The sequence below is a fragment of the Oncorhynchus mykiss genome, chromosome 18, assembly GCF_013265735.2.
Source record: "Oncorhynchus mykiss isolate Arlee chromosome 18, USDA_OmykA_1.1, whole genome shotgun sequence".
NCBI classification, from domain to species: domain Eukaryota; kingdom Metazoa; phylum Chordata; class Actinopteri; order Salmoniformes; family Salmonidae; genus Oncorhynchus; species Oncorhynchus mykiss.
In genome coordinates, this window is record NC_048582.1 from 70289112 (window position 1) to 70310060 (window position 20949).

Genomic DNA, 20949 nt, shown 5'->3' on the forward strand with positions numbered 1-20949 from the left:
ATGGGACCTGGGTCAGAAGGATAGTAGATGGGACCTGGGTCAGAAGGATAGTAGATGGACCTGGGTCAGGAGGATAGTAGATGGGACCTGGGTCAGAAGGATAGTGCACCTGCAAACAACAAAAGAACATACAGATATGTTCATGAAAATAAAATGTAACTTAAAACGTAATATAATGTTTTAATGCATCATTATCAGGTAAGGTTCACTTACCTACAAATGTGCAGAACAGCAGCACTGCATACAGAAACATCATCTTGTAAACTGGAAGGTAAAATTATAACAATAATGTGAGATCCATAAAAGTAGTGCCAATCATGTTGGAGGTCAATAAGAACATAAAAACGTGTTGTTTATGCTTTCCATACTGTTGAAGGAATTTGATACCTCTGTTTTAATTCCCAATCAAAATTAAACACTCTGTCAATTCATAAGGATTTGTATGACCCTTATTTTATAGGAATGGACAGAGTCCCGGTCTTAAAGTCAAGTAACAGTCTTTATTCAAGAGAGTACTGAGTTCATACACATTTTACCACAGGTTATAAACTGAAAATGACGTCAGCGTTTTCTAAATGTTCCGTCTCTTCTTGACACTGATAGAAAGGCCCTATAGTTCTCAAGCCTTCCCTCCTCGCCTAGAGCCAAGGTCAGTCAGTGTAGATAAGCATTCTAGACAGTCTGGAGATAGTCCATCCCTGCCATCTGGAGATAGTTCATTAATTTGTACCAAGGAACAGACCGTCATTGTTCTAAACTCTTGACTACATTATATTCAATACTGGGAGCAAGAGAGAAAATTCATACATGTACAGTAACATAATAGTATTCGGATTAGTCAGTCCTGATTGAAATGTATACACAATTAGTCATCATTGATAAAAATTCCCTTAACACATACCAAGTGTTGTCATCGATTCCTTGTAGCTTTTTTAACATGGGATGACATCAGCTTTCCACCAAAGTGTTTGTGTCCTGGGTGGCGTCCTGGTAGCACTGTTGCATTATCCTCTGCGTAGTTGTTGATGAATGCGAAATGGCCTTATGAGTTACCATTACTACACACAGATCATAGATGGCGACCCGACCATCTAACGTCAGTTAACAGTACGCTTTAACTTGCAATGACAAACAACTTTCTGATAAAATTAGATACATATAATATCTGAAACTAGATTCTTACCTGTATACATGGATGAAAGCTTCACGGCAGACTGCAACCCCTTTCATTAAACAAGACTTCCTGTGTCGTTTCCGTTGCTCGTCCCATTGTTGTGTCAAGACACTGGTTCACACTGACCGTGTCCAATGCCATAAGAACCCTCTTAAGCTTTTACCCCGAACCAAACTCTGACCATTTTAATTTCCCTGGCAGAGCTGGTTAGGTTGTTTTCATGTTATCCAGAGCGTTGGTGACTGTTACTGTCCTCATAGCCACAACGTTTACTGACGTACACTCAGACCAGAGTGCTCTGAAACAGTTGTGGCAGTGATGTTCTATTGAAATGGATACTTGCATAGTGGAGTCTTTTGTTTTACTCTGCAATATATATTTTTTTTAAAAGCTGTGTTAGACAGGATTACCTAGAAAAGCTGACCAGCTCAAACAGACAGAAGCGTGCTACATGGCAGACCAATCCCAACTCATCTCTCGGTATGTCCAGCCCACTCATAATCTCAGCCAATCATGGGTAGTCGGAAGGATGCTGTCTTTTCTGTGGCTAAACCAACTAGGCTCGTAATTTTAACCTTTTTATTCGTATTTACAGATGGCATACAAGTTTGTTAAAAGGCACAGGAACGTTCACATGTTCCAGAAGGCATTTCTGCCAAAACGAAAAGTTTACATTCAAACGGCTCTCCTGTGATGTAGTGACCTGCGACACGCGCCTAATAGTTAAAGCTCAAAAGGGAAAATAAATAAACATAAATATGGGTTGTATTTACAATGGTGATTGTTCTTCACTGGTTGACCTTTTCTTGTGGCAACAGGTCACAAATCTTGCTTCTGTGATGGCACACTGTAGTATTTCACCCAGTACATATGGGAGTTTATCAAAATTGGATGTGTTTTAGAATTATTTTGGGGTCTGTGTAATCTGAGGGAAATATGTGTCTCTAATATGGTCATACATTTGGCAGGAGGTTAGGAAGTGCAGCTTAATTTCCACCTCATTTTGTGGGCAGTGAGCACATAGCCTCTCTTCTCTTAAAAACTTCTTAGGGCTGCAATCCCGTTAATGGGATGATATGACAACAGCCAGTTAAAGTGCAGGGCGCCAAATTCAAAACAACAGAAATCTCGTAATTAAAATTCCTCAAACAAACATGTATCTTATACCGTTTTAAAGGTAGTCTTGTTGTTAATCCCACCACAGTGTCAGATTTCAAATAGGCTTTACAGCGAAAGCACCACAAATGATTATGTTAGGTGACCACCAACTCACAGAAAAACCCAGCCATTTTTCCAGCCAAAGAGAGGAGTCACAAAAAGCACAAATAGAGATAAAACTAATCACTAACCTTTGATGTTCTTCATCAGATGACACTCATAGGACTTCATGTTACACAATACATGTATGTTTTGTTTGATAAAGTTCATATTTATATAAAAAAATCAGAGTTTACATTGGCGCGTTACGTTCACTAGTTCCAAAAACAGCCAGTGATTTTGCATAGCTACATCGATTCAACAGATATACTCATCATAAATGTAGATAAATACACATGAAATTATAGATATACCTCTCCTTAATGCAACCGCTGTGTCAGATTTCAAAAAAACTTTACGGAAAAAGCAAACCCTGCAATAATCTGAGACGGCGCTCAGTTGGAGTCAACAGAAATCAGAATAACATAATAAATATTCCCTTACCTTTGATGATCTTCATCAGAATGCACTCCTAGGAATCCTAGTTCCACAATAAATGCTTGATTTGTTCGATAATGTCCATTATTTATGTCCAAGTTGCTACTTTTGTTAGCGCGTTTAATACACAAATCCAAACGCTCGTGCAGGTCCATCCGAGCGTCGGACGAAAACTTCAAAAAGTTATATTACAGGTCGAAGAAACTTGTCAAACTAAGTATAGAATCAATCTTTAGGGTCTTGTTATCATAAATCTTCAATAAAGTTCCAACCGCAGAATTCCTTTGTGTGTAGAGAAGCCATGGAACGCAGGTCGCTATCATGTGAATTGCGCGTGACCAGCCCGTGGCTCTCTGCCAGACACCTGGCTCATTCAGCTCCACAACACAGTTGAAGCCTCGTTCAAGTTTCTAAAGACGGTTGACATCTAGTGGAAGCCCTAGGAAGTGCAACTTCATCCATATCCCACTGTGAATTCAATAGGGGCTGGGTTGAACCTCTTCTGAGGTTCTCAGAATTCTCACTGCCTGGTTGGATTTCTTCTCAGGTTTTCACCTGCCATATGAGTTCTGTTATACTCACAGACATCATTCAAACTGTTTTAGAAACTTCAGAGTGTTTTCTATCCAAATCTACTAATAATATGCATATAATAGCAACTGGGACTGAGGAGCAAGCCGTTTACTCTGGGCACCTCTGGGCACCTTTCACCCACGCTACTCACTACTGCCCCTGCAGCCATAAGAATTTTTAAGAGCCAGGTCAGGAGGAGGTTAGGAGCTGCAGCTCAGTTTCCACCTAATTTTGTGGTCAGTTTGCACATAGCCTGTCTTCTCTTCAGAACCAGGTCTGCCTATGGTGGCCTTTCTCAATAGCAAGGCTATGCTCACTGAGTCTGTACATAGTCAAAGCTTTCCTTAATTTTGGGTCAGTCACAGTGGTCAGGTATTCTGCCCCTGTGTACTCTCTGTTTAGGGTCAGTCACAGTGGTCTGGTATTCTGCCACTGTGTACTCTGTTTAGGGTCAGTCACAGTGGTCAGGTATTCTGCCACTGTGTACTCTGTTTAGGGTCAGTCACAGTGGTCAGGTATTCTGCCACTGTGTACTCTCTGTTAAGGGTCAGTCACAGTGGTCAGGTATTCTGCCACTGTGTACTCTCTGTTTAGGGTCAGTCACAGTGGTCAGGTATTCTGCCACTGTGTCCTCTCTGTTTAGTGTCAGTCACAGTGGTCAGGTATTCTGCCACTGTGTACTCTCTGTTTAGGGCCAAATAGCATTCTAGTTCACTCAGTTTTTTTGTTAATTACGTGACACATTGGAAAAAATTATCTTTGTTTTCTCATGATTTGGTTTTTGTCTAATTGTGCTGCTGCCCTGGGGCTCTGTAGGGTGTGTTTGTGTTTGTGAACAGAGCCCCAGGACCAGCTTGCTTAGGGGACTCTTCTCCAGGTTAATCTCTCTGTAGGTGATGGCTTTTGACATCCAATTATATATGAACACAGTTTGAAAGACAAGCAGTGTAATTTTGAATTCGATTGTCACGGATCCCCCCCGGTAATGCTGCTCATTCCGTGCACCAGTTCTGGAGGTCTACGTCACCGGCCTCTAGACGTCACTGAACTGTCTCATTACCTGGTTCCCCTGATTAGTAATTGTGTATATGTGCCCTCTGTTCAGCGCTCTGTTCAGCACCTGTGCATTGTTATTTTGGCTGCCGTGCTGCCTGTAATGTGCACTTGTTATTGCGGGTCTTTTAATGTGTAGTTAATGGTTATTGGTATCTGGAATGAGACATGTTTCTAACCTACCTAAACTCCTCACCCCCATCTTTCAGCTGTCTCCCAGGGGGATATCAACTCTGTCTCCTAAAGACTGCTCTACTTTCTCTCCCACTGCGTGACGCGTCATACGTCTTCTAGAACTCAAGGCTCTACTTTCTCTCCCACTGCGTGACGCGTCATACGTCTTCTAGAACTCAAGGCTCTACTTTCTCTCCCACTGCGTGATGCGTCATACGTCTTCTAGAACTCAAGGCTCTACTTTCTCTCCCACTGCGTGATGCGTCATACGTCTTCTAGAACTCAAGGCTCTACTTTCTCTCCCACTGCGTGATGCGTCATACGTCTTCTAGAACTCAAGGCTCTACTTTCTCTCCCACTGCGTGACGCGTCATATGTCTTCTAGAACTCAAGGCTCTACTTTCTCTCTTACTGCGTGATGCGTCATACGTCTTCTAGAACTCAAGGCTCTACTTTCTCTCCCACTGCGTGATACGTCATACGTCTTCTAGAACTCAAGGCTCTACTTTCTCTCCCGCTGCGTGACGCGTCATACGTCTTCTTGAACTCAAGGCTCTACTTTCTCTCCCACTGCGTGACGCGTCATAGGTCTTCTAGAACTCAAGGCTCTACTTTCTCTCCCACTGCGTGATGCGTCATACGTCTTCTAGAACTCAAGGCTCTACTTTCTCTCCCACTGCGTGACGCGTCATACGTCTTCTAGAACTCAAGGCTCTACTTTCTCTCCCGCTGCATGATGCGTCATACGTCTTCTAGAACTCAAGGCTCTACTTTCTCTCCCACTGCGTGACGCGTCATATGTCTTCTAGAACTCAAGGCTCTACTTTCTCTCTTACTGCGTGATGCGTCATACGTCTTCTAGAACTCAAGGCTCTACTACTCAACCACGTGGATTAGTATATTATCTGGTCTTCTAAGAGAGAATGTGTTCTCAAGGACTTACCTAGCTAAATAGAGGTTTATCATATCATAGTTGTCTAACAGTGTGCTTTCTCCCTCTGTCTCTTTCAACAGAATACTGTCACTGTGGACAGTTCTGTGAGTCGTTTTTGATATTAGCTTATAGTGTATATCTAAAACTGTATATGTTCTCCTCTGCGTGTACAGATCTGGATGAATGTATTTGCTACATGACCATGTTACATACATGTACCTAAATGACCATGTTACCTACATGACCATGTTACCTACATGTATCTAAAAACCACGTTACCTACATCAAATCAAATCAAATGTGACAGGGGACAGCAAGGAGTCATCATGTCAGGTAGTCCTGGGGCATTGTCCTAGGGCTCAGGTCCTCCGAGAGAGAGAAAGAAAGAGAGAAAGAGAGAATTAGAGAGAGCACATGTGGGGTGGCAAGTCCTCTTCTGGTTGTGCCGGGTGGAGATTATAACAGAACATGGCCAAGATGTTCAAATGTTCATAAATGACCAGCATGGTCGAATAATAATAAGGCAGAACAGTTGAAACCTACATGACCATATTACCTACATGTATCTAAATGACCATGTTACCTACATGACCATGTTACCTACATGTATCTAAAAACCATGTTACCTACATGTATCTAAATGACCATGTTGCCTACATGTATCTAAATGACCATGTTGCCTACATGTATCTAAATGACCATGTTACCTACATGTATCTAAATGACCATGTTGCCTACATGTATCTAAATGACCATGTTACCTACATGTATCTAAATGACCATGTTGCCTACATGTATCTAAATGACCATGTTACCTACATGTACCTAAATGACCATGTTACCTACATGTATCTAAATGACCATGTTGCCTACATGTATCTAAATGACCATGTTACCTACATGTATCTAAATGACCATGTTACCTACATGTACCTAAATGACCATGTTACCTACATGTATCTAAAACAGTGTATTCCTCTGTGTCTCCAGATCACACTGAGAAGTGCTCCACTATGCCCGACTCACCTGCGGATGTGAAAACACAATCCAGGTTAACTCCATCCACCATGCCTCCTCCTCCTCCAACCACCCAGGGAGCCCCTCGGACCAGCTCATTCACACCTACTACATGTAAGTACTGACACACACACACACACACACACACACACACACATACACACATACACACACAGAGAGAGTGTGTATCCTGCTATCGCTATGAGACAGTTCCAACCATATAAATCCTATTGGTCACATGATAAAACAGGTTCAGACTTTACTGTTAAAAGCTTTTACAGTCGTTTGTGAAATTAAAAGGACATAGTAAACCAATCAAACTAATAACGAGGCTATATACAGGGAGTACCTGCACAGAGTCACTCATATAGACACACACACACAGACACACGCACACACACACTCATCCCACCTTCTCTCACTCCTGCCAGAATCCCTAAAAACAGATCAGTTGGACTCAGTAATCATGACTCAGTAACTCAGTAATCGTAACTCAGTAACTCAGTAATCATGGCTCAGTAACTCAGTAATCATGGCTCAGTAACTCAGTAATCATGACTCAGTAACTCAGTAATCATGGCTCAGTAACTCAGTAATCATGGCTCAGTAACTCAGTAATCATGACTCAGTAACTCAGTAATCATGACTCAGTAATCATGACTCAGTAACTCAGTAATCGTAACTCTGTAATCATGACTCAGCAATCATGACTCAGTAACTCAGTAATCATAACTCAGTAACTCAGTAATCATGACTCAGTAACTCAGTAATCATGGCTCAGTAACTCAGTAATCATGGCTCAGTAACTCAGTAATCATGACTCAGTAACTCAGTAATCATAACTCAGTAATCATGACTCGGTAACTCAGTAATCGTAACTCAGTAACTCAGTAATCATGACTCAGTAACTCAGTAATCATGGCTCAGTAACTCAGTAATCATGACTCAGTAACTCATTAATCGTAACTCAGTAACTCAGTAATCATGACTCAGTAATCATGACTCGGTAACTCAGTAATCATGACTCAGTGACTCAGTAATCGTAACTCGGTAACTCAGTAATAGTAACTCAGTAATCATGACTCAGTAATCATGACTCAGTAACTCAGTAATCATGACTCGGTAACTCAGTAATCATGACTCGGTAACTCAGTAATCATAACTCAGTAACTCAGTGACTCAGTAATCATGACTTGGTAACTCAGTAACTCAGTAACTCAGTAATCATGACTCGGTAACTCAGCAATCGTGACTCAGTAATCATGACTCGGTAACTCAGTAATCATAACTCAGTAATCATGACTCAGTAATCATGACTCAGTAACTCAGTGACTCAGTAATCGTAACTCAGTAATCATGACTCAGTCACTCAGTGACTCAGTAATCGTAACTCGGTAACTCAGTTTATCGTGACTCAGTAACTCAGTAATCATGACTCAGTAACTCAGTAGTCGTAAGTCAGTGACTCAGTAATCATAGCTCAGTAATCATGACTCAGTCACTCAGAAATCATAACTCAGTAAATTATAAACTCAGTAATCAACTCATATGAAAGTGTGTCTCTGGAGCAATGAGCAGTCTTTAAAGCAGCACTATACTACACTCTGAAGGATTAGAGTTATACTATACTACACTCTGAAGGAAGGGTGAGAGTTATACTATTCTACACTCTGAAGGGTTAGAGTTATACTATACTACACTCTGAAGGGTTAGAGTTATACTATACTACACTCTGAAGGAAGGGTGAGAGTTATACTATACTACCCTCTGAAGGGTTAGAGTTATACTATACTACACTCTGAAGGAAGGGTGAGAGTTATACTATACTACACACTGAAGGGTTAGAGGTATACTATACTACACTCTGAAGGGTGAGAGTTATACTATACTACACTCTGAATGGTTAGAGGTATACTATACTACACTCTGAAGGAAGGGTGAGAGTTATACTATACTACACACTGAAGGGTGAGAGTTATACTATACTACACTCTGAAGGGTTAGAGTTATACTATACTACACTCTGAAGGGTTAGAGGTATACTATACTACACTCTGAAGGAAGGGTGAGAGTTATACTATACTACACACTGAAGGGTTAGAGTTATACTATACTACACTCTGAAGGAAGGGTGAGAATTATACTATACTACACTCTGAAGGGTTAGAGTTATACGATACTACACTCTGAAGGTTAGAGTTATACTATACTACACTCTGAAGGGTGAGAGTTGTACTATAGTACACTCTGATGGGTTAGAGTTATACTATACTACACTCTGAAGGGTTAGAGTTATACTATACTACACTCTGAAGGGTGAGAGTTATACTATACTACACTCTGAATGGTTAGATGTATACTATACTACACTCTGAAGGAAGGGTTAGAGGTATAGTATACTACACTCTGAAGGGTTAGAGTTATACTATACTACACTCTGAAGGAAGGGTGAGAGTTATACTATACTACACTCTGAAGGGTTAGAGTTATACTATACTACACTCTGAAGGGTTAGAGTTATACTATACTACACTCTGAAGGGTTAGATGTATACTATACTACACTCTGAAGGAAGGGTGAGAGTTATACTATACTACACTCTGAATGGTTAGAGTTATACTATACTACACTCTGAAGGGTTAGAGTTACACTGTACTACACTCTGAAGGGTTAGAGTTATACTATACTACACTCTGAATGGTTAGAGTTATACTATACTACACTCTGAAGGGTTAGAGTTACACTGTACTACACTCTGAAGGGTGAGATTTATACTATACTACACTCTGAAGGGTTAGAGTTATACTATACTACACTCTGAAGGGTGAGAGTTATACTATACTACACTCTGAATGGTTAGATGTATACTATACTACACTCTGAAGGAAGGGTGAGAGTTATACTATACTACACTCTGAATGGTTAGATGTATACTATACTACACTCTGAAGGGTTAGAGTTATACTATACTACACTCTGAAGGAAGGGTGAGAGTTATACTATACTACACTCTGAAGGGTTAGAGTTACACTATACTACACTATGAAGGGTTAGAGTTATACTATACTACACTCTGAAGGGTTAGAGGTATGGTATGGTGTTATTTATCATATTGTTGTATTTAATCCTGGTGTTATTTATCATATTGTTGTATTTAATCCTGGTGTTATTTATCATATTGTTGTATTTAATCCTGGTGTTATTTATTATATTGTTGTATTTAATCCTGGTGTTATTTATTATATTGTTGTGTTTAACCCTAGTGTGTCTTTCTCAATCTTCTTTGTGTTTACAGTAACCAACGGCAACAACAGCCACTCCCCCACGGCGTTAAATGGAGCTCCCTCGCCACCCAACGGCTTCAGCAACGGGCCTAGCTCCTCCTCATCTTCCTCGCTGGCGAATCAGCTGCTCCCTCTTGCGTGCGGCGCCCGGCAGCTCAGCAAGCTGAAACGCTTCCTCACAACTCTACAGCAGTTCGGCAACGACATCTCGCCTGAGATCGGAGAACGCGTCCGCATGCTGGTGCTGGGGCTGGTGGTGAGTCTGTCCTCCTGGAAGTTTTAACTCCAACCCTGCTCCTGGAGAGAGACCCTCCTGTAGGTTATAACTCCAACCCTGTTCCTGGAGAGAGACCCTCCTGTAGGTTATAACTCCAACCCTGTTCCTGGAGAGATACCCTCCTGTAGGTTATAACTCCAACCCTGTTCCTGGAGAGATACCCTCCTGTAGGTTATAACTCCAACCATGTTCCTGGAGAGAAACCCTCCTGTAGGTTATAACTCCAACCATGTTCCTGGAGAGAAACCCTCCTGTAGGTTATAACTCCAACCATGTTCCTGGAGAGAAACCCTCCTGTATGTTTTAACTCCAACCTGTTGTAAACTATCCTGATTCAGTTGATCAACCAGCTAATTATTAGAATCAGGTTTGGTTTATAAGGTTGGAGTTCAAATCTACAGGAGGGCTGATGAAGGCTAACCCTATCTCATAGGCTCAGATGAACTTGAGATTAAAGACCTGCTTTTCTTGAGATTCATTTGATATAATAAAATGAAGATGCATTGGGGGAAAAACAGCATTTGATATAATAAAATGAAGATGCATTGGGGGAAAAACAGCATTTGATATAATAAAATGAAGATGCATTGGGGGAAAAACAGCATTTGATATAATAAAATGAAGATGCATTGGGGGAAAAACAGCATTTGATATAATAAAATGAAGATGCATTGGGGGAAAAACAGCATTTGATATAATAAAATGAAGATGCATTGGGGGAAAAACAGCATTTGATATAATAAAATGAAGATGCATTGGGGGAAAAACAGCATTTGATATAATAAAATGAAGATGCATTGGGGGAAAAACAGCATCTGATATAATAAAATGAAGATGCATTGGGGGAAAAACAGCATCTGATATAATAAAATGAAGATGCATTGGGGGAAAAACAGCATCTGATATAATAAAATGAAGATGCATTGGGGGAAAAACAGCATCTGATATAATAAAATGAAGATGCATTGGGGGAAAAACAGCATCTGATATAATAAAATGAAGATGCATTGGGGGAAAAACAGCATCTGATATAATAAAATGAAGATGCATTGGGGGAAAAACAGCATCTGATATAATAAAATGAAGATGCATTGGGGGAAAAACAGCATTTGATATAATAAAATGAAGATGCATTGGGGGAAAAACAGCATTTGATATAATAAAATGAAGATGCATTGGGGGAAAAACAGCATTTGATATAATAAAATGAAGATGCATTGGGGGAAAAACAGCATCTGATATAATAAAATGAAGATGCATTGGGGGAAAAACAGCATTTGATATAATAAAATGAAGATGCATTGGGGGAAAAACAGCATTTGATATAATAAAATGAAGATGCATTGGGGGAAAAACAGCATTTGATATAATAAAATGAAGATGCATTGGGGGAAAAACAGCATCTGATATAGTAATATGATGTTGCAGAGAAAAAATAGCATAGCATGTAGGAGGAGGAAGAGGATGGTGGTGAAGGAGGAGGTGGTGAGGGAGGAGGAAGAGGAGATGGTGGTGGTGAAGGAGGAGGTGGTGAGGGAGGAGGAAGAGGAGCTGGTGGTGGTGAAGGAGGAGGTGGTGAGGGAGGAGGAAGAGGAGCTGGTGTGGGAGGAGGAGGTGGTGAGGGAGGAGGAAGAGGAGCTGGTGTGGGAGGAGGAGGAGGAGGAGCAGGTGTGGGAGGAGGAGGAGCTGGTGTGGGAGGAGGAGGAGCAGGTGGGGGAGGAGGAGGAGGTAGTGTGGGAGGAGGAGGAGGATGGTGGTGGTGGTGGGGGTTAAGGAGGAGGTGGTGAGGGAGGGAGTAGGAAGAGGAGGAGTAGCAGGAGGAGGAGGTGTGGGACAACGTGAGGGAGGACGTAGGGGAGGAGGAGGAAGATGTCGGGGAGGAGGAGGAGGAGGAGATGATGGAGGCGCATGAATTGCCTAATTTTCCACTGAGAGCCTAGCAATGTTACAGGGTGGGGGAGTTCTATCCTCTCCTCTTAGCTGAGATGTTACAGGGTGGGGGGAGTTATATCCTCTCCTCTCCTCTTAGCTGAGATGTTACAGGGTGGGGGAGTTCTATCCTCTCCTCTTAGCTGAGATGTTACAGGGTGGGGAGTTCTATCCTCTCCTCTGAGCTGAGATGTTACAGGGTGGGGGAGTTCTATCCTCTCCTCTTAGCTGAGATGTTACAGGGTGGGGGAGTTCTATCCTCTCCTCTGAGCTGAGATGTTACAGGGTGGGGGAGTTCTATCCTCTCCTCTTAGCTGAGATGTTACAGGGTGGGGGAGTTCTATCCTCTCCTCTTAGCTGAGATGTTACAGGGTGGGGGGAGTTCTATCCTCTCCTCTTAGCTGAGATGTTACAGGGTGGGGGAGTTCTCTCCTCTCCTCTTAGCTGAGATGTTACAGGGTGGGGAGTTCTATCCTCTCCTCTTAGCTGAGATGTTACAGGGTGGGGGAGTTCTATCCTCTCCTCTTAGCTGAGATGTTACAGGTTGGGGGAGTTCTATCCTCTCCTCTTAGCTGAGATGTTACAGGGTGGAGGAGTTCTATCCTATCCTCTCCTCTTAGCTGAGATGTTACAGGGTGGGGGAGTTCTATCCTCTCCTCTCCTCTTAGCTGAGATGTTACAGGGTGGGGGAGTTCTATCCTCTCCTCTTAGCTGAGATGTTACAGGGTGGGTGGAGTTCTATCCTCTCCTCTTAGCTGAGATGTTACAGGGTGGGGGAGTTCTATCCTCTCCTCTTAGCTGAGATGTTATAGGGTGGGGGAGTTCTATCCTATCCTCTCCTCTTAGCTGAGATGTTACAGGGTGGGGGGAGTTCTATCCTCTCCTCTCCTCTTAGCTGAGATGTTACAGGGTAGGGGAGTTCTATCCTCTCCTCTTAGCTGAGATGTTACAGGGTGGGGGAGTTCTATCCTCTCCTCTCCTCTTAGCTGAGATGTTACAGGGTGGTGGAGTTCTATCCTCTCCTCTCCTCTTAGCTGAGATGTTACAGGGTGGGGGAGTTCTATCCTCTACTCTTAGCTGAGATGTTACAGGGTGGGGGGAGTTCTATCCTCTCCTCTCCTCTTAGCTGAGATGTTACAGGGTGGGTGGAGTTCTATCCTCTCCTCTTAGCTGAGATGTTACAGGGTGGGGAGTTCTATCCTCTCCTCTTAGCTGAGATGTTACAGGGTGGGGGAGTTCTATCCTCTCCTCTTAGCTGAGATGTTACAGGGTGGGGGAGTTCTATCCTCTCCTCTTAGCTGAGATGTTACAGGGTGGGGGGAGTTCTATCCTCTCCTCTGAGCTGAGATGTTACAGGGTGGGGGAGTTCTATCCTCTCCTCTTAGCTGAGATGTTACAGGGTGGGGGAGTTCTATCCTCTCCTCTTAGCTGAGATGTTACAGGGTGGGGGAGTTCTATCCTCTCCTCTTAGCTGAGATGTTACAGGGTGGGGGAGTTCTATCCTCTCCTCTCCTCTTAGCTGAGATGTTACAGGGTGGGGGAGTTCTATCCTCTCCTCTTAGCTGAGATGTTATAGGGTGGGGGAGTTCTATCCTCTCCTCTCCTCTTAGCTGAGATGTTACAGGGTGGGGGGAGTTCTATCCTCTCCTCTCCTCTTAGCTGAGATGTTACAGGGTAGGGGAGTTCTATCCTCTCCTCTTAGCTGAGATGTTACAGGGTGGGGGAGTTCTATCCTCTCCTCTCCTCTTAGCTGAGATGTTACAGGGTGGTGGAGTTCTATCCTCTCCTCTCCTCTTAGCTGAGATGTTACAGGGTGGGGGAGTTCTATCCTCTACTCTTAGCTGAGATGTTACAGGGTGGGGGAGTTCTATCCTCTCCTCTCCTCTTAGCTGAGATGTTACAGGGTGGGTGGAGTTCTATCCTCTCCTCTTAGCTGAGATGTTACAGGGTGGGGAGTTCTATCCTCTCCTCTTAGCTGAGATGTTACAGGGTGGGGGAGTTCTATCCTCTCCTCTTAGCTGAGATGTTACAGGGTGGGGGGAGTTCTATCCTCTCCTCTGAGCTGAGATGTTACAGGGTGGGGGAGTTATATCCTCTCCTCTTAGCTGAGATGTTACAGGGTGGGGGAGTTATATCCTCTCTTCTCCTCTGAGAGACTCAGGAGGTTCCCTGTAAACATGGACACAAAGAGACAGACAGAGACTCAGGAGCTTCCCCTTAAACATGGACACACAGAGACTCAGGAGGTTCTCTCTAAACATGGACACACAGAGACAGAGAGAGAAAGACTCAGGAGGTTCCCTCTAAACATGGACACACAGAGACAGAGAGAGAAAGACTCAGGAGGTTCCCTCTAAACATGGACACACAGAGACAGAGAGAGAAAGACTCAGGAGGTTCCCTCTAAACATGGACACACACAGAGAGACAGAGAGACAGAGAGAGAGAGAGACTCAGGAGGTTCCCTCTAAACATGGACACACACAGAGACAGAGAGACAGAGAGAGAGAGAGACTCAGGAGGTTCCCTCTAAACATGGACACACACAGAGAGACAGAGAGAGAGAGAGACTCCGGAGGTTCCCTCTAAACATGGACACACGCAGAGAGACAGAGAGAGAGAGAGACTCAGGAGGTTTCCTCTAAACATGGACACACACAGAGAGACAGAGAGACAGAGAGAGAGAGAGACTCAGGAGGTTCCCTCTAAACATGGACACACACAGAGAGACAGAGAGACAGAGAGAGAGAGAGACTCAGGAGGTTCCCTCTAAACATGGACACACACAGAGAGAGAGAGAGAGAGACTCAGGAGGTTCCCTCTAAACATGGACACACACAGAGAGACAGAGAGACAGAGAGAGAGAGAGAGACTCAGGAGGTTCCCTCTAAACATGGACACACAGAGAGACAGAGAGACAGAGAGAGAGAGAGATACTCAGGAGGTTCCCTCTAAACATGGACACACACAGAGAGACAGAGAGACAGAGAGAGAGAGAGACTCAGGAGGTTCCCTCTAAACATGGACACACATAGGAGCATCAGTCTAAACACTCTGGTCCATCACGTGTTAAAGGAAGTCAACCGGGACGACATTGAGAGATGGAAAATATCATCTGGAAATAATAAATGTTCTCAGGCTGTTATAGATAAATGGTTCAAAAAAAGTAATTCCCGTGTCCATGGAGACACATACACATTGAGACACATACCAGCTCTACTGGTACTACTGCTACTACCAGCTCTACTGGTACTACTGCTACTACCAGCTCTACTGGTACTACTGCTACTACCAGCTCTACTGGTACTACTGCTACTACCAGCTCTACTGGTACTACTGCTACTACCAGCTCTACTGGTACTACTGCTACTACCAGCTCTACTGGTACTACTGCTACTACCAGCTCCACTGGTACTACCAGCTCTACTGCTACTACTGCTACTACCAGCTCTACTGGTACTACTGCTACTACCAGCTCTACTGGTACTACTGCTACTACCAGCTCTACTGGTACTACTGCTACTACCAGCTCCACTGGTACTACCAGCTCTACTGCTACTACTGCTACTACCAGCTCTACTGGTACTACTGCTACTACCAGCTCTACTGGTACTACTGCTACTACCAGCTCTACTGGTACTACTGCTACTACCAGCTCTACTGCTACTACCAGCTCTACTGGTACTACTGCTACTACCAGCTCTACTGCTACTACCAGCTCTACTGGTACTACTGCTACTAACAGCTCTACTGGTACTACTGCTACTACCAGCTCTACTGGTACTACTGCTACTACCAGTTCTACTGGTACTACTGCTACTAACAGCTCTACTGGTACTACTGCTACTACCAGCTCTACTGGTACTACTGCTACTACCAGCTCTACTGGTACTACTGCTACTACCAGCTCTACTGCTACTACTGCTACTACCAGCTCTACTGGTACTACTGCTACTACCAGCTCTACTTCTACTACCAGCTCTACTGCTACTACCAGCTCTACTGCTACTACCAGCTCTACTGCTACTACCAGCTCTACTGGTACTACCAGCTCTACTGCTACTACCAGCTCTACTGCTACTACCAGCAGTACTACAGCTGCACCTGTCAACGACAAGTTGTTCTGCTTCCACGAGCACATCCAATGATAGCATCAGTAATTCTACATTTGTTGTTAGCCCAGCTACTATGGACACTGACAGCTGTGAATCTGATGCAGTCGAAGAGCTACTGCCCACTTACCCGGGAAAGCACCAAGCTACTGCCCCCTTACCAAGGAAAGCACCAAGCTACTGCCCCCTTACCCAGGAAAGCACCAAGCTACTGCCCCTTACCCAGGAAAGCAGCAAGCTACTGCCCCCTTACCCAGGAAAGCACCAAGCTACTGCCCCTTACCCAGGAAAGCAGCAAGCTACTGCCCCCCTTACCCAGGAAAACACCAAGCTACTGCCCCCAAGCTACTTCACAGCTGTGAATCTGATGCAGTCGAAGAGCTACTGCCCACTTACCCGGGAAAGCACCAAGCTACTGCCCCCTTACCAAGGAAAGCACCAAGCTACTGCCCCCTTACCCAGGAAAGCACCAAGCTACTGCCCCCTTACCCAGGAAAGCACCAAGCTACTGCCCCTTACCCAGGAAAGCAGCAAGCTACTGCCCCCCTTACCCAGGAAAACACCAAGCTACTGCCCCTTACCCAGGAAAGCACCAAGCTACTGACCCTTACCCAGGAAAGCACCAAGCTACTGCCCCCCTTACCCAGGAAAACACCAAGCTACTGCCCCTTACCCAGGAAAGCACCAAGCTACTGACCCCTTACCCAGGAAAGCACCAAGCTACTGCCCCTTACCTGGGATAGCACCAAGCTACTGCCCCTTTACCAGGTGAAAGCACCAAGCTACTGCCCCTTTACCAGGTGAAAACACCAAGCTACTGCCCCCTTACCCAGGAAAACACCAAGCTACTGTCCCCTTACCAAGGAAAACACCAAGCTACTGACCCCTTACCCAGGAAAGCACCAAGCTACTGACCCCTTACCCAGGAAAACACCAAGCTACTGCCCCTTACCCAGGAAAACACCAAGCTACTGACCCCTTACCCGGGAAAGCACCTAGCTACTGCCCCCTTACCTGGGAAAGCACCAAGCTACTGCCCCTTTACCTGGTAAAGCACCAAGCTACTGCCCCTTTACCTGGGAAAGCACCAAGCTACTGCCCCCTTACCTGGGAAAGCACCAAGCTACTGCCCCCTTACCCAGGAAAACACCAAGCTACTGCCCCTTACCCAGGAAAACACCAAGCTACTGCCCCTTACCCAGGAAAGCACCAAGCTACTGACCCCTTACCCAGGAAAGCACCAAGCTACTGTCCCCTTACCCAGGAAAGCACCAAAGCTACTGCCCCCCTTACCCAGGAAAGCACCAAGCTACTGACCCCTTACCCAGGAAAGCACCAAGCTACTGTCCCCTTACCCAGGAAAGCACCAAAGCTACTGCCCCCCTTACCCAGGAAAGCACCAAGCTACTGCCCCTTACCCGGGAAAGCACCGAACAACAGACAGGGACGTCGGACCAGCGAAAAGGTGCAAAAATGAGAACTACATTGATTTGGGGTTCAGTTATATTGGGAGTAGTGCCTCTCTGATAGTAGTACTATCTCACAACTCAATGAAACTCTTCTGCAGTCATTTAGAAACAAAACATGGCAATTTCGAAAAATAAGCCGCAGGAGTTTTTTGAGCGAGAATTGAGACGACTTGAGTATTAAGACATGTATAAAAGCAACAGATGATTAATATAACATTATAATAACATGAATAAGAAGGGGCTAGAAGTGTCTTATATGGTACCGAGTGGCTGGGACAGACAAGCCCCTAGTGTGGAGGACTTAATTCTTCCTGCTACCGCGGATATGGCTGGGACAGGCAAGCCCCTAGTGTGGAGATCTTAATTCTTCCTGCTACCGCGGATATGGCTGGGACAGGCAAGCCTCTAGTGTGGAGGACTTAATTCTTCCTGCTACCGCGGATATGGCTGGGACAGGCAAGCCCCTAGTGTGGAGGACTTAATTCTTCCTGCTGCCGCGGATATGGCTGGGACAGGCAAGCCCCTAGTGTGGAGGACTTAATTCTTCCTGCTACCGCGGATATGGCTGGGACAGGCCAGCCCCTAGTGTGGAGGACTTCTTTCTTCCTGCTACCGCGGATATGGCTGGGACAGGCAAGCCCCTAGTGTGGAGGACTTCTTTCTTCCTGCTACCGCGGATATGGCTGGGACAGACCAGCCCCTAGTGTGGAGGACTTCATTCTTCCTGCTGCCGCGGATATGGCTGGGACAGGCAAGCCCCTAGTGTGGAGGACTTCTTTCTTCCTGCTACCGCGGATATGGCTGGGACAGGCCAGCCCCTAGTGTGGAGGACTTCATTCTTCCTGCTGCCGCGGATATGGCTGGGACAGACCAGCCCCTAGTGTGGAGGACTTCATTCTTCCTGCTACCGCGGATATGGCTGGGACAGGCAAGCCCCTAGTGTGGAGGACTTCATTCTTCCTGCTACCGCGGATATGGCTGGGACAGGCAAGCCCCTAGTGTGGAGGACTTCATTCTTCCTGCTACCGCGGATATGGCTGGGACAGGCAAGCCCCTAGTGTGGAGGACTTCATTCTTCCTGCTGCCGCGGATATGGCTGGGACAGACCAGCCCCTAGTGTGGAGGACTTCATTCTTCCTGCTACCGCGGATATGGCTGGGACAATGCTGGGGGAAAAGGCCAAGACAAACTATACAGACAATGTCTTCATCAAACAACACTGTTTCACGACGCACCATTGACATGGCAGGAGATGTTTTGAAACAATTACTGCTTCGCCAGTGAATTATATCTGTTACAGCTGGATGACTCAACAGACCAGGCCTGGCACAGCTCCTGGTATATGTCTGTTACAGCTGGATGAGTCAACAGACGTGGTGGGCCTGGCACAGCTCCTAGTATATGTCTGTTACAGCTGGATGAGTCAACAGACCAGGCCTGGCACAGCTCCTGGTATATGTCTGTTATGTTTATGGGGGGTCAATTAAGGAAGACATCCTCTTCTGCAAACCACTGGAAACCAGGGCAACAGGAGAGGATCTTTTTAAAGTACTGGACAGCTTTGTGACATCAAATAGACTTTGGTGGTCAAGATGTGTTGGTATCTGTACTGATGGCGTAAAAGCCATGACAGGGAGACATAGTGGAGTGGTAACGCGCGTGCAAGCAGTTTCTCCCGACGCCACTTGGGTACACTGCAGCATCCACCGAGAGGCTCTTGGGTACACTGCAGCATCCACCGAGAGGCTCTTGGGTACACTGCAGCATCCACCGAGAGGCTCTTGGGTACACTGCAGCATCCACCGAGAGGCTCTTGCTGCCAAGGGAATGCCTGACAGCTTGAAAGATGTTTTGGACACTACAGTAAAAATGGTTAACTTTGTTAAAGCAAAAGGCCCCTGAACTCTTGTGTATTTTCTGCGTTATGCAATGATATGAACAGCGACCATGTAATCAAATCAAATCAAAAAAAATTATATAGCCCTTCGTACATCAGCTGATATCTCAAAGTGCTGTACAGAAACCCAGCCTAAAACCCCAAACAGCAAGCAATGCAGGTGTAGAAGCACGTAATGTAATGCTTTTACAACAGAAGTGCGCTGGTTATCAAGGGTCAAAGTATTGACACGTTTTTTTTTATTGATAGATGAGCCTTCTTTACTTCTTTACCATCATTTTCACTTGTCCGCTTCCATGATGACAGTAACGCTCCTCGTCTTCCTCTGATGAGGAGTAAGAGAGGTCGGACCAGTTTGCAGCGTGGTAAGTGTCCATTTTAATAATAACTGAACACTACACTACACTACAGAAAATAACAAAGTGAAACAAACGAAACAGTCCCGTGTGGTAACTAACACTGACACGGAAAATAATCACCCACAACTCAACAGTGAAACCAGTCTACCTAAATATGGTTCTCAATCAGGGACAACGATAAACGGCTGGATTCCTTTTCATGCCCTGCATCCAGTCCACTTACCGATATCTGAACAACAGAGCCTCGTCGAAATTGCAACAAGCGGTCCTGTGAAAATTGAATTGAATCAGAAGCCGCAGCCAGATTTCTGGATAGGGCTGCGCTCAGAATATCCTGCCTTGGCAAATCGCGCTGTTAAGACACTGATGCCCTTTGCAACCACGTACCTATGTGGGAGTGGATTCCCAGCCCTCACTATCATGAAAACTAAATACAGGCACAGACTGTGTGTGGTAAATGATTTTAAGACGGAGACTCTCTCCAATACAACCCAACATTGCAGAGTTATGTGCATCTTTTCAAGCCCTTCTCATTAACCTGTGGTGTGTTATTCGTTCGATTAACAAATACAGTTTTGTATGTAAATAAATAGCAAAATGATTGATTATTATTATATTATTATTTGTGCCCTGGTCCTATAAGAGCGCTTTATCACTTCCCACGAGCCGGGTTGTGACAAAAACTCACACTCATTCTGATGTTTAATAAATGTATCGTATAGTGTGTGTGTGTGTGTGTGTGTGTGTGGCAGGCTTACAACGATGGCAAAAAAGACACAATTTGAGAGTGGGCTGACCCTGGTGCTAGAGGGGGTACAGATGACCCTGGTGCTAGAGGGGGTACAGATGACCCTGGTGCTAGAGGGGGTACAGCCGACCCTGGTGCTAGAGGGGGTACAGCTGACCCTGGTGCTAGAGGGGGTACAGCTGACCATGGTGCTAGAGGGGGTACGGCTGACCCTGGTGCTAGAGGGGGTACAGGTGACCCTGGTGCTAGAGGGG

The 20949-nt window shown here is 44.9% G+C and overlaps 1 protein-coding gene across 1 annotated transcript in view; it reads left to right on the forward strand.

Moving 5' to 3' along the window:
* The window catches only part of LOC110519153 (protein CBFA2T1-like), a 193325-nt gene that overhangs the window by 96851 nt on the left and 75525 nt on the right, over positions 1–20949 (forward strand). Inside the window, exons 2-3 of the mRNA XM_036953638.1 lie at positions 6594–6734; positions 9916–10160. Coding sequence (XP_036809533.1) covers positions 6594–6734; positions 9916–10160 — 386 coding nt within the window. The remainder of the gene's footprint in view (positions 1–6593; positions 6735–9915; positions 10161–20949) is intronic.